Here is a 25,503-nt window from a genome sequence, read left to right as displayed (position 1 = left end):
TTTTACCAATTTCATCCTTGAGTTGTGTGTATATATCTATCGTTCATTCCCTTTAGCCTAAAGTGTAACCAGGAAAAGTTAAGTAAAGATTTCATTTTACAAATACAAGTGCCAGAAGTCCACTGTTCGTTTCCGTTGAGGTTTTACTGTTCATTAGCCCTTAGAGCATAACAGGAGCATGGGGTTATCAAACAAAATAACTAAGTTACGAAAGCATATTATTAAGAAAAACAAAAAACAATTGGTGATTAAAGCATTGTTTTGAGAGAGGTTGTTAGGGAGTAACTTAAACTAGGTAATTCTAGATTCTCTTCCTGGTGAAAGTGAAATGAAGTAATTCACTCGCAGCATTCAACTGGAGCTTTCGCTTGTGTGGGTAGATTATGCATTCAACTATAACGTTTGAAATATGTTGCATTGTTGTTGCACTTTGAACAACTTTCTTCTCTCATATTTAAATATCTAATACTTGCTCTTTGGAAGTTCAATTCTTTCACGTTTATTTTGTTCTATATTTCTTAATTTCTTGAAAGGCAAGAACTAGTTCATACATAAATAGTATTAACTTTCTATGTGACACTCCTTTACAACTTCCTTCTGTAGACACGTGTCTTAGAAATGTCAGCAGTCGATAATTCGTAGATCTAAATCATAGACGTAAAGTTTTCCGGTGTAAGATGTATCACGTGTAAGATGTATCACGTCTCTGGTGCGTGTAATCTCTGGTTCGATCCCAGATCTCGCCAAGTAGATTTCGTAGTAAACAAATACCGTATGTGTGAATTTTCTTTGATTTCTGCTTTTTTCCCCATTTCCTTCATTCCACCATTTTATTCATTACCGTCATCATGGTTACCCTTAAGACTCGAACTATAATCGTAGGACATTAAAGAAACAAACAAACAAAGAAACAAACAAAAATGTGGGATGGGCCAGTTCTCCAACATGTTCAAGTAAATGATTCCAGTGACTGACGGTGGGCTTTTCGAAGGTAGTTGTTACTGTTTAAATTCATTTTCATTTCAAGGGAATTTTAAGCGTATGCTAATGGTTGGCATTCTGGCGTCACAATTAGGAAATCCTTGGTTCGAATTCGGTGGTCAGCCATCCTGAATGTTTCTAAGTTTTTTCTTCAACTGAGTGTTTCCGGACGAACATAAGGAAAGTTAGACCGGTGCCGTGTCATGGAAGGAAGAATGCAAGCGGGACGAGGTCCCGGACGCCGAAGTAAGGGAGCACAAAATTCGAGTGGAAAAAAGAAAAAAAAGAAAAAAAAAAGAGAGGAAAAATTACTTGGAATATTTTAGATCAACATCAGTATTTTTCAATCTAATATTTAATTTGACTAGGGTAAGAAAATACGTGTGCACATATATAAAATAGAAGGAAAAAAGTAATAAAACGTGCTCAAAATCAAGGAAAAGCAATAGTTTTGAAAATTTTCGTACTTCGCGCCAACTATGGTGGCGGTCCGCGGCTGGTCAGTCGACCTCACTCATATGTACGGAGGCGCCGTCGTATACTCGTCCCGGGCGCTGATTTTCCATGGTATGGCACTGTGGTCGACTGCCTTTTTCTTCCTTTCAGATTGTTAATTTTTAAAGACGTCAATTCCAGTGAAATTCATCTCACAGGCTGTGGCGTCTGTAAATAAATAAATTAAATAAATAAATAAATAAATAAAGATTGAAAAAGAAATTTCCGTATATGAATGAAAAGTGACTAACTTACAGAAAATAAGTGTAATTGGTGTATTTTTAGAATAGGATTTCTAGTATTACAATAATTTTGTAATTCCTGTATAGTATCGTCTACCTCTTGGTAATGAGCTACAAGTGTTTCCCTCGGAGCAAAAGATGTTTTGAGAAAATCTTAAGTTCATATCTCAAAACCTCCGCTCCTTTTGACAAGCTGTCAGGTGCCAATAGTTAACAATTGAGATGGTTAGCTTTAACCTTGAGAATTTTCCGGAGTTACTCAAGCTCCTTACTGATAAAGGGAGCCGCTATAGCTAATGATTTTACAAAAAACAGACAGGGTAAACAAATACGTGCCACCATTTCCTGAATTCTTGTAGGTGCTTTTTCTTATTCACATCTTCTTCATCACCCCTTTATCAGGATATTGTTCTGACCATTGACTTCCAAGAACAAATCGTGGGAATCCATGCTTCTTGGTCTGCAGTCACAATACAGAACATCTGCCTCTGATATGGGAATACGAAACAGTTAAGAAAAATAACAAAATGATATTTTGCGTGACCAAGATACGCAGGTAAATTTATAATTATCATCATAGGGTAAATATTGCTTTAATACGGCCAAATTCCAAGATAGGTGACCAACTTACAGAGTAATAACTAACGTCTTACGGGAAAATGCAGGTTCAAGTCGAACCAGGCCAAGATGAGCAGGTGGCCAACTTAGACAGGTGGGCCAAGTTGTCAGGTTATACTATATTTGTAATTTGTAACAAAATAAAAGTTGGAGTATTAAAAAAAAAATGGATAAGTTTTGAACCTAAGAATATGGAAATGCACTTAATGTTGGATCCGACTGCATTACCTTTTAGAGAAAGAAAAATATTAACTTTTTTTTATGTAACCTATTAAAAAAAAAAAAAAACACTGTTTAAGATACTATAACTCTTTCTACAAATGGGCTGAACAACATTTCAAGTTTGATAGTAGCAATCGTTATACATTAAACAACTGATACAAACCGGTTATTGGCTTCTTTTCGTTTACGTGTTGCGTAAAACTGCCAGCAAAGAAGAAAAAACAATATATTTATATGAAAAACGCCGACGTAAAAAAAAAAAAAAAAAAGATACGTTACAATAATCAAAGCACAGAAGAATCACTAATCTTCCCGCGTACTGAGTAAACTGGCTTAACGTCCACCCACGGATACCAAAACACAAACGTCTGCCGAACAGCACGAGTACAAGTTCTAATGCCCTCAAGGCATTCTGCACCTTCCACATGGAGCGTTACGTGTACTTTCACTGCCTGACCTTAAACACAGAGGTGAGGAGAAGCGATCAAATTATATGTGACGTAACGTCATTCAATGACACTTACGAGTCTTCGTGGAAATAATTACTTGGAGGGTTTTTTTTTTTTTAAGCCTTTCTTTCAGTTGTTTACCGCAAGAAAAAATAATACTATATTGTTAATAAATTTATGGTCTAGTTTTCCTTTTAATAAACATTGCAATAATACAAAATGACTTTATGACATTTTTACCTTGAATGCAGAAAAAAAAAAACCTTTCTGATTCAATATGCAAATAAGGTAATAAGAAAAATTGTCCACGTTCTTGTGCTGATTAGGTCAAAGCTTTCAATGTTCACAAGCCTGTTACACAATCTCAGTTCCTCTGAAATTCATTTCATGAAGTATTGTACATTACCTTATTAGCAAACAGTGCGCTATAGAAAATACCTACCGCCAATTGTGTCATAATTGTGGTTAATAATGTTACCTTTTATATGATCAGTGTGCGTTAAGAGCCTGACATACTAAAAATAATACAAAATTTACCATTTTTCTTTTCCTTGTTTTTCATAAGTGAAAGAAGATAATGAAATGCAACTTTCCACAATCATAGATAATATTATATTACAACAGAAAACATGAACTTGAAGAATTTTCAGTGTTGCCATCCATAGAAATTACAGTGTTGCCAGAATAGCAATTCCCTCAAAATCTAAGTTAAGGCAGCGACTAGAGAAACGAACCCAATTGCATTTGATTACGTATCATGTTGGTTTGGTATCTTCTCAACTACTTTTTAAATAACAGTTTTATTTAGTTTGTAATAAACAAAATAGTTTTAACATACAGTTATTAAAATTAAACAATAATGTTATTTAATGCTTCACGGTCTTCCGCCAAGCTCTTCGTCTTTATGTACGATTTTTCTGTTTTGATATCATCCATTAATTGTAGTCTCCTTATCCCCATCCCTCTCTTTCCTGCCACCATATCCTCTAGCATGTCCCTCATGATACAATTCCTTCTTAGCCAATGCCCTAACCAGTTTCTCTTCCTCTTCTTAATAATATTTAAAATTGATCTTTTTCCTCCTACCATTTCTAACACCCTCTCATTAATTTTCCGTTTGACTCAGCTAATTCTATCCATTCTTTTCCACACGCACATTTCGAAAGCTTCCAGTCGTTTTCCATCATTTTTGCTTAATGTCCATGTGCCTGTCCCATACAGTACAATACTCTATACGAAGCATTTATGAGTCTTTTTTTTCAACTCTTTATTCAACTCAAATACTTTACAAAATATTATTTTCTTTCTCCTAAAGACCATTCCTATCCTAGCTTTTTTTTTTTTTTTTCACATTTCATATCGTTACTAATAATACTACCCAGGTATTGAAAAGTAGTCATCTGTTCTATTTTCTCTCTTCTATACTTGACACCGACCCCTTCGTTCCAGTCAGCATGGTTTTTGTTTTTCTAACATTTCTTTTCATTCCATATTCTTCACAGCTCTTCCTCAAGTTCTTGAACATCTTACTGATTTTTCTTTCAGATTCTGCAACAAGCGCCATAAATAAATAAATAATGTATAAATAAAATAATAGTTTTTATTCGCAGTACTCGAACAAGTAATAAATGAGGGAGCTTACAAGTGCAAAAACAATCAACAAATTTTACATTGAAGATTTCAACTCTGTTGCGCGAGTTTGTGTATGTTCAAACTGTAGGAAAGTACGACTCTTCGGATAAAAAACCCGAAGAACAATTAGGTCCCATCTTTAATAGTAGATGAACTTCCGAAATAAATAAATAAATAAATAAAAGCAAAACATCATAGAAAGGAAGAAAAACATAAAGAAATATGTCTCATATTGTCCCATATAACGCCCTAGATTTTCAAAGATTAAAAATGATATTCTTTAACATTTTATTTTTTGTATCTTCTTTTATGTGATCTGCGATCAATCTATGAATCGTCGAAAGATTTTCAAATAGGTTTTATTGACGTTTATGTGTATATTATATAAGTGTGGCAGTACAAAATAGTATGAAAATTTTATATTTTATAGTTTTGAGTTGAATGTCTTTTTCTGTGTTACAAACGTTCTCATCTGTTTGTGCAAATAGCTTTTTAAAAGTAAAGGCAAGATTGGTAATAGTATTCAGGGTTAAATTATTACAAATTATAATGAAAAGAAAATACTTTAACAATATGAAGTGTTAGAATTATTCGACAGAATAGAAGGGGTCGTGGTCATGGGCGCTCGAGGAAGGGCAGGGGGGCCTGGCCCCGTTGGCTCACGAAAATGTATACGTAATATCAAACCACGTATATTAAATGCCAGGCGTAATATAGCAACCGTGGAATGGCCCTCCCAGAGAATTTTCTTCGGACGCCCCTGGCCGTGGTGGCTCAGTGATAGTGTGTTCATCTCTGGTGCATGGGATCCTTGGTTCGATTCCAAATTGCGCCAAGTGAGCTTTGTGGTGGACAAACACCTTGTGTATTAGTTTTCTCGGAGTTCTCCGTTTCCTCCCACTTTTTTCATTCCACGATTTCATTCATTTCTCATCATCATCATCTCCTTTAGCTTAGCCGGCATAACCGTGGGACGTAAAACTTAGACTTTCCTTTCCTTATTTTCGGCAGCATAGAAAGAATGAAAGAAAAACTTTCAGGCGAATGAACAGCGCTTTTGTCCGTAATTGTACACATGTAATAACTACAGTGACCAAATATGTAACTTAATAATTTGTACATATGAATTTTTGACATTCGTTGATTTATAAATCAACCGAGAATCCTCGAACTCTGCTGGAGTTGTAAGGACAAGGACGTATAAGTACGTACTTGATCTACTTAATGCAACATTTTACAAGTTAAGAGTTATTGACCTCGAAAAGAGTGTAAATCTTCAGAGTAAATAAATTATTCTTTTGAAAATCTTACCGTACGTATAAAATTATTAACATTGACAAAGCGTTTAGTATAAAAAGCAAGAACAGTCCTACTCACAATCGTTTACCAGGCAGAACCTGTTACTAATAGTGCACTTATTTTAAATACCGTACATAAATAAATACCGTAAATTCGCTTAAAAAAAAAAAAAAAAAAAAAAAAAACTTCAATCTGAACATAGTGCAAGTTTTCGATGGTTAGTGAAACAGCTGAGTCCTTGAAGATATAATCTTTTGGGCATATATTGCACCATTTCTTGGTGGAACATCATTCTCTTTTTGACTGTAGACCATGCTGAAAGAAATGTAAAACTGAATTGAATCATCATTATCGTAGGTATTCTTCCATTATTAGCAAGTCACGTGGTGCAACAGTCTTCCGCTAACCGCTTTATCTTCACATACGATTTTTCTGTTTTGATATCGTGTAGATCGTCTATCAGTTGTAATCTCCTTCGCCCCTTCCCTTTCTTTCCTGCCACCATACCCTCTTGCACGTCACTCATAAGTCAGTTTCTTCTTACTCAAAATTGTTCTTTTCTTCAGTACCATTTCTAACACACTCTCGTTCGTTTTCGGCTCGATCCAGCCAAATCTCTCCATTCTTCTCTATAGCCATATTTCGAAAGCTTCCAGATGCTTTTTATCATTTTTGCGTGATGTCCATGTTTCTAACCCATACAATGCGAATTCACAACTGGCATAAATTAATAGTTTTTAAAATGCATACCTTCTTAGTTCCTGAGAGATGAATGAATGTATGATTTTTTTTTAATAATATATTTTGCTTTCAGCACTTGCAAGTAATGAAAGACATCAAAAAATTACAGAGTAACTTTTTAGTACTTATTATTATCTAAAATATGGCAAGAAATTAAAGGATAATATTTAAATTTTAAAGAGTAGTTTCGTAGTACTTGTACTTGCTATTATCTAAAATATCGCAAACAATAAAAAATAGTACTAAAATTTTACAGCGTAAATCTTAATACCTGCTATTATGTAAACTATTGCAAGAACTAAACAGATAAAATTTTACTGTGCTTAAAGCACTTACAAAATGGTATTATGTACGTTAATAATTCGTTGTGATGTCATACGATTTGGTAGCGTACTATTTAACAATGATCGCCTTCTCAAAAACACTGACTACTTTGTACTTTATCATTTTGTAAATACTAAAAATGTTACAAGGTACAAAATAGAAAAAAGGGAAGAATGTATGTGACAGATAAGTAGAATGTATAAGTATGCCTCATAAGCTAACTAAGTAAATAAATAAACTGAATAATCGTAGATGAGGGTAATATAACAATCAATATGATGTTTTGTTTTGTTTTCTAGTATTTTTTCTTTCTTTCTTGGTTTCTCTTATTTCATCTAAAATTAACGTATGAATTTTTCATTACCCTATAAGCTCTGGATATAATTAAGTTGTGAGCAAAGTAGTTCAAGTGGTAAAGCGTTGACTTCGCATTCGGGAGGTCGCGGGTTCGATTCCCGCTGTCGACCATCCTGACTGGGTTTCTCAAGGTTTCCTCAGCCCTACCAGGCAAATGCCGGCATGGTACCTACTAAACAGGCCCTGGCTAATACCTTCCCAAATCCTTTTCATTCTTATTGTTGTTGTTAGACATCCAGTATAAAATGGCCTCTGAGCTGTATCTGGTGATTGTCAAATAAATAAATAAATAAATAAATAAAAACGATAAATTAATCTATGAGCAACCAGATGGAGTTTGTATTGATTGTTAAATAAATAAATAAAAACGATAAATTAATCTATGAGCAACCAGATGGAGTTTGTATTGTATCGAGTTTAATTGCTGTTCTTAAAATGTTCAGGGAACGTACGAGATAGATAAATTTTGGACGGAATTTTCCATTAAACTTATCTATTTTCGGGCAAGAAAGAGACACTTCTTGCAGTTGAGAATGCTGCAAGAGTATCGCCAGAACGAATTTAAAAAGAATTAATTTTTCTCAATTTCTACAGGTTTTATACCAATTGTTCTATGTACTTTATTATTATACTCATTAAACAATTTTTGTGATATATCTATTCATTGATAATTTCCTTGAGTACTAAATTTTTTTCACATGTTTCATTTAAGAGTTCTGTTATAACGTTCTACAGTATATTGTTTTACAAAGACATGGTCATAATGGAGGGGTGAAAATTGAAAAAATCGCAAAACATAATCTCTCTATGACTTACGCTTGCTTCTTGAGATATTCCTCCTTAAATCTCCCGAAATCCAAACTTTTTTTGGGCGAATATCTGCGGAACGGTGGCCAGTTGGCCAATGGCCACCGGTTACTATTTGATACCAAAATGTTCACCATCCTCTTAAGTATTGATCAACACCAATATGATCTCTCTGTGACTTAACGGTTCCCATGATATGGCTCCTAAAATCTCCCAAAATCGGAAACTTTTTGGCCAGTATCTCTGAAATGGTAGGAGTGACGCGAAAAATTCCACCTTTTCTTTCAGATCTATCAAATGGAGGGCTCAGAATTGAAAAAAAAAAAAAAAAAAAAAAAAATCGCAAATAACAGACACAGATATACACGCACACAGTCAAAGAGAATTCAGTTACGAACTTTTTAAGTTCGTTGATAAACGAAAATAGAAGATTGAGAAAGAATTCACGGAGAAAAGTGGAAAAATAGGAGGCTGTTTCCTAAGAAATAAGAAGTTATTAATCTTACCTTAAAAATAGATATGATGACAATGCCTACCTTGAACGCTTCTTTTCATATGTTATGAGGGATGAGTTGCATAAATTCTTTTTAAGGAAATGTCAACGGAAGAAAAATAGTAACTGCTCTGGTATATTCTTCTTTCTTTCACTGAGTCATTAGGAAACTTCAAACATGACAATGCAGAATAGTTACGGAAAATTGAATAAGAATTAAAGAGAGCGTGGGTATGAATAATTTAAACCAATGAAACGAATCTTAGTTTCAGTTTTGAAGGTAAAAATCCTTGATTCCCTACATTAGACAGGAGATATATGTTTAACGTAAAGTGGATTTCATTTAGACAGTAAACATTTATAAATTGCCTAGTCAGAGAATAATTTGGGACTCACTGTCAAGATAATATGCTAATGAAGGAACTGAATTTCAAAGAAGTTACGGTATGTCTTGTTTGTTTAATTCCAGAATAATCATGATTAAATTCCAAAGAAAAGAAATTATTATTATTATTATTATTATTATTATTATTATTATTATTATTATTATTATTATTATTATTATTGTATATCGGTTTAAACCGGTTTCAGCTTAATACTCTGACGGATGTCTCTGGCAAGTCCGGATTATTTGAATAGTTTTTCGTCAAAGATCTTTGACCATTCGACAGGTGTCTGGTATTACTGATTTTTATAGGTTTGTTAGATGGTGATTTGCGTTTATCTGCTCAAGTTGCGTCACAGTAGTTTTAAGGATAATTGCAACATTAATTTTACGATTGTTATTATGATAGTTGTCCCCTGTATTGTTTAAAATAAGGGAAAGGAATGTAATTTGCCTTCCATTTTACTTGAAAATATAGTGTGGATGTGATGTTTTATTCAAACATTTTGACAGTAGTTTCTTCACCTCATGTATATTTACCAGGGCTGCTTATTTAATTCCCGGACTGATTATATAAATCATATGCAACTTACACCTAATTCGTGCTTGTCCTCTTTAAAAGTACTTTCCTGCCACTTCAACATCTACAGGTTCCAACGTTGGCGACGCTGGAAACAGTCCTGGGACATTTGTTGTGGAATGTACCAGAGTTTCTTCGTGTTGTCCGAATAGGTCAAATCGTTTTCCTTTTAAAGTGGATTTCAGTGTAGGGAACAGGAAAATGTCATAGAGAGCTAGATACGACGAGTAAGGGGGATGGTGTACGATGACGATGATGGATTTCGCCTAGAAGTAGGAAACCATACCTGAAATGTGATACGGAGCATTGTCACGATTCAAACACCACTATTCAGGTACCCATTTGTCCCCCCGTTTATGAAATACGTAATCGTTGCAACAGAGCTGTGTAGACTTATTGACAGTTGGCCACATATACAAATTCGTGATGCGCGATTTCGTGTATGTAATAATAATAATAATAATAATAATAATAATAATAATAATAATAATAATAATAATAATAATAATAATACAATTAGTAGCGTTATATACCCTGTATCGGTCTTGTCCGGGTTTTTTGGGTCTCGAGTAGATAACTTTCATTAGGATAACACCTTCGTTTGAGGTTGTAATAGTAAACCCATGATTTATCTTCTGCGACGATGTTGACTAGGATGTCTGATAGTTGGCTGCTGTTCCCTGCTGATGGTGACGCATGTATCCTTCCGCTTGTGTAAAAATCCTCGGCACGAATTTCACCGATATACACCGCATCTCTAGGTCTGCATATAAGATATGGTGACATGAGCTGATTGAAATGTTTAACTTCTCCATGGGCGTTTGACGGACAGTCTCACAAGTGCGCTGACCTGGGCAATTTTCTCTTCATGTCGATTCACGGACGGGCGACCAGGATGGGGATCATTGTCCATGGACATTCTTCCAGCTTGAAAACTTGCAAACCACTGGGAGATCATTGCGCAATTCATTTAATCCATTACCGAATGCTGCCTGCAACGTTTCGTATGCCTCTGTACTCTTTCTTCAAAGTTTAAAACAAAATTTAACACAAATTCGTTATTCCTTTCGATCAATCATTTCACAACCCGACTCTGATCACACGAGACACTGCATGTAATAACGTCTCATTGTAACACTTCGTGGGCTCAAGTGAGCGATAACGCTGTGACGTAATCATAAGCAGAGCGGGCCTTAGGCAATTTGCCGTCCCGTGCAGTGACAACATTTGCTGTCCCCTCCCCCTTTCTCCAGAAAGAACAAATCTTAAAGGCCAAGTATGGTATCCCATCAGAAACAACGAAGGGGTGGAAACAGTACTCAGAAAGGCCTGAACACTACAAATACCCTCTCATTGTGTCTGTTTTTTTCTTTTTCTTTAAATAATAATCTATTATATTAGTGAAATATAAAGCAAACATACCTGCAAAGGAAAGATGGTATTTTATTATTATTATTATTATTATTATTATTATTATTATTATTATTATTATTATTATTATTATTATTATTATTATTATTATTATTATTATTATTATTATAGAATTCTATATCAAGCTTCAATCTCAATATATCAATTTGCAATTCCAGTACAACTAGCTCTTTTATCTTATTTCTTGATTTTCCTTCTAAATCTGTGATTTTTTTTTTTTTTTTTAATTGTTTCCACCTTCAAAGATAAGGAACTTGTTTGTGACAAAGGCATGACTAGCTTTTATATCAAAATTGAGATAACTAGCTAAATGAAACAGGTATTCATTGCTACTGTTCGAAAATTGAGTTCTTGTGTGTGACAACAATCAAGCAATTCATGCAGGGATTTGTTTGACCATTTGCTTTAAAACTGTTCATGTAACCTTAAACTAATGCGACCTAAACATGATTTATAATGTAGTATCCAGATAGGTCAGCTTACTAAATTTAACTGCTATCATCATGGAATGTGTTTCCAACAAGAAATTTGATATAAATAATATAGTTATGATAGATTTTGCCGCCTCGTGCAAATGCACGTGTTACACACATGGTAGAGCCGGCCCTGATCATAGGATGTTATCACATGTACTTGCGGTAAGGATTTCAAACTACGATTCTAATTATGTTACATATTATCCATTATTTACTTGTATTTAGGTCTTGCTTAACAGCTTGTTACATGATCCTTTTTTCCTTTTTTCTTTCCAGAGTTGTGCACAGTTCCAGTTCTCACGACATCAACGACGGTGCTCGACGCACATCTGTAGCTACTGTCACGGTCACGACGTCTCGAGATGAGTCGCCTATCAAACGATCTGTAATCACGACCTCCTCCAGAAACGGCGAGGCTTACATTGGAGGGACCACTACGAATGGCGAGGCTATCTCAGAGTCCTCTGTGACTCGGGGCAGTAGCATGCAGTTTTCGGAAATCCGTTCGCTGAAGAGAATCGAAAAGATCGAGGAGGGGATCTCTACGGAGAGCTTCTGTGAAGCTCGAGGCATCGTTCACCCGATCACCGGTGAAATTCTCACCGTGGGTGATGCCATTAAGCAGAGGGTACTGGATGTCAGAACAGGACAGTTTTTGGATCCACAGACAGGTCGCAGACTGAGCATACAGGAAGCTGTAGCACAAGATCTAATAGATCCGTCTCTTGCAGAAAAATTACTGGGATCGTGCGGTATTGTAGACCCTAAAACAGGCATTCAGCTTTCTTTATTAGAAGCGATTCAGAAAGAACTATACGATGCTGAGAAAGGATCTTTCGTCGATCCTAAATCAGGGAAACCGATCTCGGTGGAAGAAGCTGTGAAATTAGGGGTAGTGCATCAAGAGAAGGTAAGATATCTTACAGAGTTACAGATCGTGAGTTTACGTAAATTGACACTAGCCGAGGCCGTCTTGCAGGGCTATTTGAACGCAGAGACAGGCGAATTCCGAGATCCCAAAAGTGGCGATTGTATGACATTGAAAGAAGCTTTCGCTCGAGGCCACCTTGACAAACAAGACGAAGATAAAGTTTCCCACGGAATCGCCCTTGCAGATGCTATTTCTCAAGGACTCGTAGACAATTACACAGGTCAATTAGTAGATAGAAACTCAGGGGACAAGTATTTACTTGATGAAGCTGTACAACGAGGTATTATTAACGGTAATATTAGAGAAGTTGTTGATGCGACGACGGATAACAAAGTAACAGTGATGGAAGCCATTGAAAAAGGCATACTCAACGTCAAACAGGGTAGATATATTCACAAACGAACGAAAGAAAAGCTTACGTTACAAGATGCACAAAGACGCCAGTTAATAATGAAGCCATTGACGTTAAAAGACTGCTGTGATCTCGAATTAGTAGGTGATAACGGTAGAATATTAAGTCCAATTCATAGAAAAGAATTTCCTATATTAGAATGTATAGCTAGAGGTTTATTAGATGTTGATGCTAAATCCGTTTCTAATACAGAATCTGGAGAATTGCTTACTCTTACAGAAGCATTTGCTCAAGGTATCATTCTTCCAGAGGGCTATTTCTGTGATGCTTTAACCGGAGAAGTGTGTACAATTCCAGAAGCTGTTGACAAAGGGTTAATTACTTCAGTTGCTCAGAGGATGATCTTCGACATTGACGGAATTAAAGATCCTGTAAGCGGTGAATATGTTAGTCTGAATGTTGCACTAAATAAAGGGATTATTCATTCAAGGTCGGGTACATTTGTAGATACTAAAACTGGGAAAACGATGTCATTGGACGAAGCTGTGAGAAAGAAGTTCATTCAGCCACAAATTATGGAAATGCTAAACAAGAAAATTGGTATCAGGAAAGATAACAAAGGAAAAGAATTAACAGTATTGGAAGCTGTTTTGAAAAATTGTTTGGATCCTAAAACTGGGCAGGTAATTGATCCGAAAACTAAAAAACCAATACCGTTAGAAGATGCTGTTCAGAAGAAACTTATTACTCCTGAAGGGGCTGCTCTTCTCAGAAGTTTGCTAAACATTACTGTAACAACAGCAACAGTTACAAAGACAATCAAACGATATGTCACCGTGACGTCTAGTGGAGTTACGACTTCGGAAGTTAAAATGACGTTTGGAGAAGCCATTCAGCAAGGCTTAATAGACGAGAGTACACAAACTTTCAGAGATCCAGATACTGGTCGAGTGTGGACCTTACAGGACGCAATGAGAGAGGGCTTGTTAGGTTTCACAAGGGAATCACAAGCTGTTCCATCTGAAGAACCGCCTAGTTCACCAACGAAAACTCGACCAATTTCCCCAGAGAAAGCAAGAAGTACACGAGTATCGCAAAGCCCAGTTCAGTCATCTCCGGCTGGATCGAAGCGTGGAAGTCCTACTAAGGAAAGATCTTCGCCTTTGAAAGATAAACATTCACCAAGTTCCTCACCTATAAAAGACAGATCCCCAGGTACGTCCTCACCTGGAAAGGATAGATCAGGTAGTTCCTCACCAGTTAAAGACAGATACTCTTCACCTTCTTCTCCTGTTAAAGGAAAGCGTTCTGGAAGTTCCTCGCCTATTAAACAATCACCAACTGGAAGTCTGTCACCGAAAGAGCGAATGTCACAGTTCTCGTCACCCACGTCTGGTGCTTTTGGAACCGATAGTTCCACGTCCGTTCCTACTACTCCAGTGAAACACCAAGAAGTATTGTCCCCCTCTAAGACTGATAGAGAAATGAAATCCCCTGCTAAGACAGACAGTGGGAATGTTAGTCCTACATGTTCACCATCCAAGCATACGAGTACATTTACTATTAGTGCCGAGAAACAAGTCTACGAACTACCTCCTGATGGATGGTTTTTGTCAGAAGCAATCGAACAAAAGCTTATCGATCCAGTGACTGGACTTTTCATAATTCCAGGCACAGATCGTTTAGTGTCTTTTGAAGAATGTGTAAAATTAGAAATAATAAATCCTAAATCAGCTACTGTGATAGATAGCAATAATGGGCGAAGAATTCCTTTATTAAGAAGTTTAGAAAAGCATATCCTTGATTCTACAGGCCACTATACTGATAAGAGCGGAAAGAAGCTTACACTTAAAGATGCTATTGCTAAAGAATACGTAATTCTCGAACAAAGAATGGAAGTTGATTCATCAACACCAAGACTAATTCAGGTAACAAAGGTTGAAGGAAAACCAGATATTGTTGAACTTTCTGACGTAAATTGTGATTCAGATCTTCCGACGTTTACGGAAATTAAAAGTGTAGTACAAGAACCGTTAAATCCTATCCAAGTCTCCACTGGTATTGTTTACAATCCAGAAACAGCTTTGGTCGTATTGCAAGATTCTGGAAAAACTACAGATCTCATTACAGCTGTCAAAAGTGGGAAGATTGAACCAAGAAAAGTGAAAGTCAAAGATCCGTACACTGGCAAGGATTTGAATATAAACGAAGCCATGAGAAAAGGTATAGTTGACAGAGAAACAGGCCATTATAAAGACAAATCAGGAAGAAAAATACCTATAAGTGAGGCTGTGAAATTTGGCGTAGTAGCTGTTTTAGGAGCACCAATTATTGCGGGAAAAGTTTTAGTAGGAGCTATTGAGAAAGGTACTAAGACAGTTATGAAAAAAGCTATAGTAGTAGATCCTGTCACAGGAGAAGATATCAGCTTGGAAGAAGCATATAACAGGGGTCTTATAGATGAGCAAACCTTACAAGGTTACGCGTTAGAAAGTTACATTGAAATTTCTCCTGAACAAGTAGTAACAACTCACACTGAAGTAGTGTCGTCTTCGCTTATCATTCAGGATCCACAGACAGGGGAAGATCTGACCCCTGAAGAAGCTGTCAAACGAGGACTTCTAACCCAGCAAGATTTAAATCAGTTGAAGAAAGCACAAGAAAGTAGAATAAAGGTTTTAGATACTACATCCATTTCATTAGACGATAGCGATGAAGATGGGCCATCTGCGGGGGAGCGAACCAGAGACCGCGTTACAACAGAACCGAAGTTTAGTGTGACAATTGGACGCGCAAGATCATTGACTCAAAGTCCGGAGAGAGACGCAAAACCAGTTGTGTTGCAGAAAATGAGAAAGAAAATAGTAAAACCTAAAGATGCTATTGATACAGGACTTATCGACGAAAAGACTGTAGAATTACTAGAGAAACCCGAAAACTTTGTCGGCCCAGATGGGGAAACTTTGAGCCTTGTAGAAGCTGTAAATATGAAAAAGATTGACCCTACACAGGGAAATATCAGAGATCCACAAAGAGGAGACGTGCTTAATATCCAAGAAGCTATGGATCGTGGTGTACTCGATGCGGCGTCTGGACAGCTTCTTGTACCTGTTGCCCATAGCTTAGCTGTTCCAGAAGTGATTGAGCAAGGTCTTATAGAACCAGACACCCAGAAAATCGTTCATCCAGAAACTGGCTCCCAGCTTACTCTCAGAGAGGCTATCATTTGTGAAATCGTCGATCCTTTGTCTAAAGTAACGGAGCCAGATACTGGAGCAGTTATTACCCTAGAAGAGGCAATTGAGAAGGGATCGATAGACGAAAGCAACTCAGTGGTACAGACTATAAGTGGACCCGTAACTCTAATGGAAGCTGCACAAGTTTACAATGTATTTGAAAAGCCTGAAGGAGTGAAAGCAGAAGGTTTACCACCAGTAGGAATGACATTCCCAGTTGCTCTTCAGAGAGGTTTAATTGATTCAGAGACTAAAGAAATCATACATCCGGTCACTGGAGAGAGAAAACTGATTGAAGATGCTATTAAGAGTGACTTTATTATGGCACTACCGTGTCCTGTAACACCAGACAGCGTTGAGCTCATTCAAGCTTTACAATGCAATCTAATTGATAGCGACAAAGGAGTTTTTACAAATCCCAAAACTGGTGAAGAAATACCCATTTCCGAAGCTATCGAAAGTGGTTTACTCGTTATTAAACCTGTTCCTTATCTTGTTTCGTTTGAGCCAGGGACAGTTACTGCAGTAACGGAAACTGTTACATCTTTCCACACAATCACTACAAAAACAATTGAGTTAAGTCACGGTTATATTTTAGTTGGTCCAAATGAAGTGAAAAATTCGAAAACTGGTGAAATCATTTCTCTCGACGAAGCGAGGAGAAGAGGAATTGTGAAAGATGAATCTGAGACTAAAGAGGAATTTACAACAAGAGAGATCAAAATGTCATTTTCTGATGCTGTAGCTCAAGGCCTTGTAGATCTGGACGCTGGCACCTACAAAGATCCTGCTACTGGTAAAATTATGCCAATATCAGAAGCCATTCAAGGTGGTTTTCTTGACCCTATCACCTCGACAGTTGACACCAGAAAAGTCACAACTTCTACAAGTAAGTTAAATATAATGGAAGCTTACGATGTCATGTATGACGAGAAAACAAGAAAATTCAAAGATCCTAAAACAGGTAAAAGTTATACATTCCAAGAAGCTCTTGATAAGGGCTTAATTGATCCAAATTCTGTTGTATATGATGTTGTGAATGGAGCTCCAATATCCACGAGAGAAGCTGTTGAGAAAGGTTTAATTGACCCAAAAACGGGACGCGTGAAGAATTACAAAACTGGAATGACTGTCAATGTTAAAGAAGCAGCTAAAATGGGTCTGTTGGCTGTTGTGGGAGCACCAGTTCTCGCAGGAATGGCTGTCGTTGAAGCGGTCAAAAGCATAAAGGGGAAAAAGGATAGTGACAAGAAAACAAGCCCTGAAAGAACCAAGAAAGGGACACCTGAGAAAAGCCCTGAAAAAACCAGATCATCAGTGGATAGAGCTAGTCCAACCAAATCAGCGTCTCCAAGATCGAGTCCTGTAAAAGCACCATCGAAAGGCAGTTCCCCAGAAAGTATTAGTCCTACAAGAAGTATATCGCCCACAAAATCATCACCAGAACGGAAAGGATCGCCAACTGTTGGTAGAACGTCTCCAGATAGTAAAAGTAGATCTCCAGAAAAGAGCCGTGCATCTCCACAGGTCATAGAAGAAAAGGCATCAGTAACTGTCGTCAGAAGCTCCCCAACAAAATCTCCACCAAAAACACCCGACAAGCCCAGAAAACAATTTCCTGAAGGAGAAAAAATACCACTTAAGGAAGCTATTGAAAATAAATATATTCAGCCTACCAAATGTATGATGTATATTCCGTCACAAAACAAAGAGCTTAGTGTTGATACAGCCCTTTCTAGAAACGTTGTTAATCTGACTGACGTGGTCGAACTTATAAGCGACACGAAAGTGAATCTCGTTGAAGAGAAAACCAAATACAAAGTTACTTTAATAACACAATTGGACCTAGAAAGTTCTTTAGAAGGAATATATGATAAAAATACAGATACCTTTGTCAATCCTGAAACTCAGGAACCAGTAACATTCCACGAAGCAGTATCCCTTGGTTTATTTGACTCTGACAGACTTGTTGTGAAAGATTTGCGTCGAAATTCTTTCGTTACGTTAAAAGAAGCTTTTGAGAATGTGCTCATTGACAAAAACACGGGACAAATTGTTGATCCTAAATCTGGTAAACGAGTTTCTTTCTACGAAGCCGTACAGTTAGGATGGATCAGCGAAAGAGAACAACAAATTAATGGTCATTTTCCAAGTACTTCGCCCGAAACAGGGTCCGTAACTTTCCAGCAAGCTGTAGAAGATGGTCTGTACAATCCAGCAACTGGAGAAATTCAGGATCCAATTTCAGGAGAAACAATTCCATTAGTAGAGGCACTCAACAGTGGCGTTGTCAACCCTAAATCAGTGAATATCAGAAATCCAGAGAATGATGACATAATTCCGTTATCTGAAGCAATAGAAATTGGTATTGTAGATTTAAATAAAGGTGTAATCATCAACGTTGAAACAAGGACTGAGGTAGAATTAAAAGTAGCGTTTCTGAAGGGCTACATGGTTGCCAAACAGAAACCTATTTCGTTAGAAGCAGTTATTAATAAAGGATTGTACAACCCTAAAACTGGTAAAATCACAGATCCAATGACAAATCAACCAATTGATATAGAAGAAGGCGTAAAGCGGGGATTGGTAGACGCTTTTATTACCGAATGTAAAGATACTAAGGCAAATGCTTTTGTTTCTCTAGACGACGCTTTGCAGACAAAACTAGTCAATTCTAGAACTGGTAAACTTAAAGATACAGTCACTAGTAACCCCATGACTTTGGATGTTGCTTTAGAACGAGGTCTAATAGTCACAAACAAAATTTCTGTTTCATTGATCGATGCAATTGTTCAAGATATTTATTCTCCGTTAACTGGCAAGTTCTCTAATCCTGCAACCGGTGACGAACTAACTCTAGCTGAAAGCATCAAGACAGGGTTTGTTGAATGTTCGTTTGTGAGCGTGAAAGATGTCCAGCGAGATAAAATAATCTCTGTGACGGATGCCATTAACTCAGGACTGTTAGATGATCAACGTGGATTGCTGACGTATCCGACAATCATGACTTTAGATGTTGCATTTGAGAAAGGTTACATTTTGACAACACGTAAACCGTGGGCTTTACAAGAAGCTTTAGCGCAAGGTTGCTATGATCCACAATCTGGTCTGATGATTCTAAGTGACAGTAACGAACGTGTGACTTTGGAGGAAGCAATTCAGCGAGGAGAAATAAACAGAAATTCATTAACTGTAAAAGATCCTCGATCAGGAGATATTATTACATTAAGAGATGCTATAAAAATTGGCGTCATTGACCCTAAATCAGGTATGGCTATTGATCCCACAAATGGAGCTGAAATGCATTTTTATGATGCATTGGATAGAGGTTTGATTATTCCAGCAAAACGCAAATTTTCGCTGCCTGAAGCAGTGTTTAAAGGTTTCTATGATCCAAAATCTGGAAAATTTATTAGCCCTGAAACCCAGGAAAAACTACCAACAGATAGGGCCATCAAAGGTGGCATCATTGATCCGGCATCTACGCTTGTTAAAAATCACGGTAGTGGGGAAATAATGACATTTATGCAAGCCGTAAAAGAAGGTATAGTTGACGCTAAAGCAGGCACAATTAAGATGGGACGATTCCGAAAACTCGATTTTCAAGAAGCGTTTGAACAAGGTCTTTTGATTGAAGTTCGAAGGCCAATCACTTTAAGTGAAGCTCTTGTCAAAGGAGTGTACAATGAAGATTTGCGAAAGTTTTTAGATCCATCAACAGGAGAGTATCTAACTTTGGCCGCAGCTGTTGATAAGAACTTGATTGACTCTGATTCCGTTCACGTGAAAGATACCCGCAGTGGTTTCTGGAAAAAAGTTTCCTTAGCTGAAGCCATCAAGCTAGGATTTGTAGATGGTAAAACCGCGAAAGTAAAAGATTTCACGCAAAATATAGAAGTATCGATTTCGAAAGCGTTTGAATTAGGACTAATTATCGATAGTAAAGCTGCAATATCGTTACAGAAGGCAATTCATCAAGGTTTGTACGATGATCAAACAGGAAAATTTACCGATCCAAATACAGGTAAAAAGATAACTCTTCATGAAGCCATTCGAAGATTTATAATTAATTCGATGCTTCCTTGTTATTGGGATGAAAAATCAGGAAAACTACTGTCTCTTGTAGAAACATGTCGAATAGGAATCATAGATAGACGAGCTGGTAAATTCAAAGAGCCTGGCACAAATTACGTAATTCCTTTATCAGAAGCAATGGAACTGGGTCTTATTGTTGATATTGAAGGAACTTTCGGCTTGTATGAAGCCATCACAATAGGCTTGTATGATACAGAAACAGGCAAATTTATTCATCCATCAAATGGTCGAAAACTAACATTGGCAGATGCTTGCAAAGAGGAACTAGTCAACCCTCAGACATCCATCATCAAACACGCAAAGAGTGGAAAGTATATGAAATTACCCGAAGCTATTGAAATCGAATTAATTGATGATGAAGCTGGTGTATACAATATGCCTGAAACCAAACCTAAACAGTCAATTTCCTTGAAAGAAGCCAAAGATAGACATTTAATTATAACAGCAAAGAAACCTTTAACAGTAGAAGAAGCTGTTAAACATAAATTGTATAAACCAGAAGTGGGTCGTTTTGTTGATCCTGATATTGGAGATCAATTAGATATCGCTCAGTCTATCATGCATGGACTTATTGATGGTAACACAACGGCAGTAAAGGATCCAATAACAGGGCAGCTGAAAAGTATTAATTCGGCCATTGAAGATAGTAGCATTGACGTACCAAGAGGAAGGGTCATAGATCCAAAAACAAAGAAAACTTACACCATTGATGTCGCAATAGAAAAAGGTTTATTAGTGACAGTTGAACGACCAATTACATTCCAGCAGGCGGTTCGAAGAGGTTCAATAGATTTCCAGAGAGGTACTTTTAAAGACCCACGAACAATGAGAGAATGTACATTGGAAGAAGCTATACGATTTGAACTTATTGATCCAGAATCGGCAGTCGTGAAAGATCCAAATACAGCAAGATTCAAGACACTGAAGAAGGCGATTATGGAAGGTATTATTGACCTGAATAAGAGAGCAATGTTTGATCCTCAAACTGGGAAAGTCAAAACTTTGTGCATTATTTTTGAGCAAGGTACAGTTGTGTTCTTAAGAGAACCCCTGACATTCGACAATGCTATTGAACAAGGACATTTGAACATTAACACTGGGAAATTTACAGATCCAAATTCAAAAGAAGTGTTGACCTTAAAAGAGACAATATCACTTGGACTAATAGATCCAGATTCAGCACTGGTTAAAGATACTCTAAAGAAGAAGTTAGTAAAGCTTCAAGAAGCATTCCGCAAGGGCTTAATGGATTCCGAAAAGGGTAACGTCGTGAACACAGCCACTAGTCATCTTGTTAGCCTGTCCGCAGCGGTTGATAGCGGTTTGATCGTGACACCAAAACACGGGTTATCATTAATCGAATCTCTTCAATTTGGTTTATATGATCCCAGCACAGGAAAATTCACTGATGCCTTTACGAACCGAAAATTAACCCTCCTTGAATCTATAGATAATGGACTTGTAGATCCCACAACGACTGTGGTAAAGGATCCGAAATCTGGGAAAATCAGTTCCCTTTTGGAAGCCATAGACGCCGTTCTGATAGACGCAAACAAAGGTGAGATGCTAGATACATCAACAGGAAGGAAGATTACTCTTCTAGAGGCACTGGACAGAGGATATTTGTTGACGGCGGAGGCAAGGGTAAGACTGCTTGCTGCATTCAGGGGCCTCTGCTGCCTGAGTAGTAGCTTACAGGATATGCGTGAGGCCTGGTTCTCCACTCTACATGTGACCGGTTTGGCTTGACTTGCTGCAAGATATAGCACTCCCCTCATCTCCCCCTCCCCCCTCTTTAAATCATTATGCATCTTGTAGTGCTTCATACATACATATAAAAGCATGCCGATTGGAATTTTAAACACTGTTGGAATGGATATTTATTATTTTTCTTAAGGTGGAACGGATGTTTTACAAGTGAAATGTCTGACTTTATGTGTGTGGTGTTTTTTTCTATTTCTTTCTTTATTTGCAGTTTTATCAGGCTGTGAGGAGCCAGTTGAATATTTTTTTTTTTCAAAAAAAAAGTTAATAATGCCTTTTCAACAAACTAATGCCAAATAACTAACAATGAAAAAAATAAATAAAACTGATACTAAGAGAATGTTTGATATTATGTAGACCTGCTTATAGTTAAAAACTAACAATGGGATGTGATGTCTAACAGAGCTTTCTTGACCGCTCGTGTTGTCTAAACAAAGAAACAAACAAACAAAACAAAACAAAAAAATAATATATTGACGTGATATTTCTTCCCGCAGGTGGTTTCTATATATTTGTTTTATTTGCAGGAATACTGTTTTTTTTTTTTTTTAATTTTTTTTTATCTATATTGCTTGCTGTTTGTTTTCAGGTATGAAAATGTTCTCTCTTGGTAGGCTATTTTATTATTATTTTTTCTCTTCAAATGCCAATATTGGATCTCTTCATATGCAAAGTAATGATTATGAAAGCTGTCTGGTGTTTGGTAATGAGCTCATTTTATTATATATACATATGTGGTTTGATGCGTGTGCGAGATGTGTGAGTGTGTATTAGTGAACATAACGTTTGCAGTTTGGTAATTAAACACTTTATTTATATATAAAGTGTGCATAGTTTGTTTTGTCGGCGTTTTGTGAGCGTGCAGGTTCTTTTGCTTCAGTGATTAGTCCTGTTTTGCATCAATAATGCTAGTCTTTTGATTTACTTTTCAAACAAGAGAAGCCCTTAGTGCTCTGTGTTGTGTTTTTGTTCGTTAATTATTAAAATTTCTTTTGCATTAATATGTTTTTGTCTTTTTTTTAAAAAAAAAAAATTGATACAGGGCGTTTGAAAAGTCTTGCATTATAGCGAATTCACAAAGTGTGCTGAAAATGACAGTTTCTAATGCTGTAGCACGTAACTAACGTTAGCTATGATTCGTTAATATCTTTTGCTATCGGTATTACTTCAGTCTTTCTCGATCTATGTTTGTAGGCGTCCCTGGCGTTTTGGACTTAAAATGATTTCGAAAATAAATAAATAAATAAATAAATACGAAGGTGTTCCAAAAGTACTTGCACAAAGAACCTGTGGTTGGCAAAAATAGATTTATTGATTAGAAATTCAAAACACTAATCCCCATTAAAGTAGTCTCCTTGGTAATGCACACCTTCTCTCAGCGCTCCAGCTATTGTTGGAAACACTTCTGGAACGCTGTGGTGAGCAACCGTGCCGTTGCATTCCGCATGATGTCTTCTCTTGACTAAAATTGGGCCCCTTTTAGTGGCATTTTTCAGCTTGGGAAGTAACCAAAAGTCACATGGAGCCATGTCTAATGAATGGGGAGCCTGATGACACAGAGGAATGTTGTGTTTGGCGACGAAAACCTGAATCAAATTTCGCGGACAATCTTCTCATGCCCAAATTCTCGTTCATAATTGAATGTACCCATCCGATTAAACGGTTTCCGCTTGGGTATCGCCAAGCTTTTGACAAAATTTGATGCAAGATCGCTGCTGAAGGTCTTCTGTCTTTTTACAAAAGAAATTGAAATCCGACGACCGCTCACTACACGTCTTCACTCGTTGGCCTACTGCCACCAATTGACGCTTTCTGCAGGCGGCAAAAAAAAAAAAAAAAAAAAAAAAAAGACTACGCATGAGTGTCCCCTCTACATCTACACTGAAGAAAGTCTCCTGTGCTACGTTGGTTACGCGGGAAAATGTAAGGTTCGATACGTTTTGGGCACACCTCGTAGATTATGGTCGTAGAGCGGAGAGTCGTCGGTCCAATGGAAGACGTTATGGTCAAGCCAGTTCCAAACAATTAGCACAATAGTTTAAAAAAAAAAAAATCCTATGATGCGAAAATTTTCAGATGCCCTGAATATCAAAAAGCAGCTTTTTCTCTGCTATTCAATGGAATGCCATTGGTGGTGGATTTCACGGCTTTTTTCAAGTCATCACGTTCACCCATATATTCTTATTCATATGTTATAAAGAAAACAAGAAGAGTTCATCTCTTATGTGCATTAGATGTTCTAATTTGGGTGTTTCGTATCAAAATAGAACAAGTATTTTTTTTTTATTTATTTACGAATATGAATATATAAAATATCTTTTAAAAGCCGTATTTTATAGAAATAAATTATATTTGCGGGCATATATCTGCTTTGGCAAACTTTCTAATTTTATATATGTTCCGATACAATACTTTGTTTCAATGTATAATTTCTTTTTTTATACATAAAATTCTTTTAAATTAAATTTGCCGTTTAGTTGCATATTTAGCAGTTATAATTTATGTCGAAATTACTAATAAGTAGGGAAAATATATTTTAGATATAATAGTAAAAACATGCTTTATACATAAAATTACTGTAATACATGTGTTCTCAGTATTACTTTTACTACAACTACTTCTTTCTTTACCAGTTGACGGATCAAAATAAGGTGATTTTTCTCCTACTTTTTCGTTTTTCAGAAATTATTTTAATTATGAGTGCAGGTTCATACAAAGTAACTTCGGCAAACCTAAGGTTGATTCCTTAAGAGATCTAATCACTGCGAAATTAAAATACCGCTAATTTTACAGTAATTATGTGATATCTTCAAATAGATAAAAAAATAATCGAAATGTGGAACAAGAGCGCGCTAAACAATATTATTTTGCATGAGATACCGTTGTTGCGAATCACCTAGTAGCTTTTCGTTTGCAGCCATTTAGAAACGCGAAAATAAATGCCGATTTTTTAAATGGCTGGAAATCGAAAGCAGATAAGTGAGTCGTGATAACGGTATCTCATGCAAAATAATATAGTCTAGCGCGTTATTGTTCCACATTTTGATTATCTTTTATCTATTTGAAGACATCACATAATTACTGTAAAAATTAGCGGTATTTTAATTTCGCCGTGATTGAATGTCCTTACTTTTGGTTTAGGTCTATAATAACAATTTGGGGATTTTAAAAAAAATACGGAGTTTCAAAAATATCTTTGATACAGTTTTAAACATGTAATCAAAACTGAATCAGCAATAATTACAGATATTTGCTAAGTAAATTCAATAACTTTAGTTTACCAAAGTACTTTTGAACTTGTTGGTATCCATATTTAAAAGTCATTTATGAGAAACAAAAAGGCGGGGAAACAGTATTGTTGATTTATTTTAAAATGTGTTGACATTTCAAAATCTATGTTCTCAAGTCAGTAATAATTGTGTAACTTTTATCATATTGTTTTGTGGTTTGAATTTAAATCTATCAGCGTTTTGTTTTATTAATACAATCTGGAAATTAAACTAAAGAAGAGTATGCAAGGTATAGAACTTGTAGAGAAAGATTAAAATAATGTGGTTACTATTAACGAAAATGTGTGACATAAAATGGCAATA

The 25,503-nt window shown here is 36.4% G+C and overlaps 1 protein-coding gene across 38 annotated transcripts in view; it reads left to right on the top strand.

Moving 5' to 3' along the window:
• The window catches only part of shot (dystonin-like protein short stop), a 620,212-nt gene that overhangs the window by 442,028 nt on the left and 152,681 nt on the right, over positions 1-25,503 (top strand). For 18 of the 38 annotated variants that reach the window (XM_081739757.1, XM_081739806.1, XM_081739741.1 and 15 more), the window contains exon 1: positions 12,449-21,790. The exons of 4 other annotated variants lie outside the window; for them this stretch is intronic. In XM_081739757.1, the coding sequence (XP_081595883.1) occupies positions 12,566-21,790 (9,225 nt within the window). In that variant the 5' untranslated portion in view covers positions 12,449-12,565. 16 more of the 38 variants (XM_081739920.1, XM_081739887.1, XM_081739913.1 and 13 more) reach the window with 2 other exon arrangements.

This window comes from Thermobia domestica, chromosome 2 (assembly GCF_964235325.1).
Source record: "Thermobia domestica chromosome 2, izTheDome1.hap1.1, whole genome shotgun sequence".
NCBI classification, from domain to species: domain Eukaryota; kingdom Metazoa; phylum Arthropoda; class Insecta; order Zygentoma; family Lepismatidae; genus Thermobia; species Thermobia domestica.
Note: the sequence above shows the minus strand (reverse complement) of the source record. Positions and strands in the feature narration are given on the sequence as shown.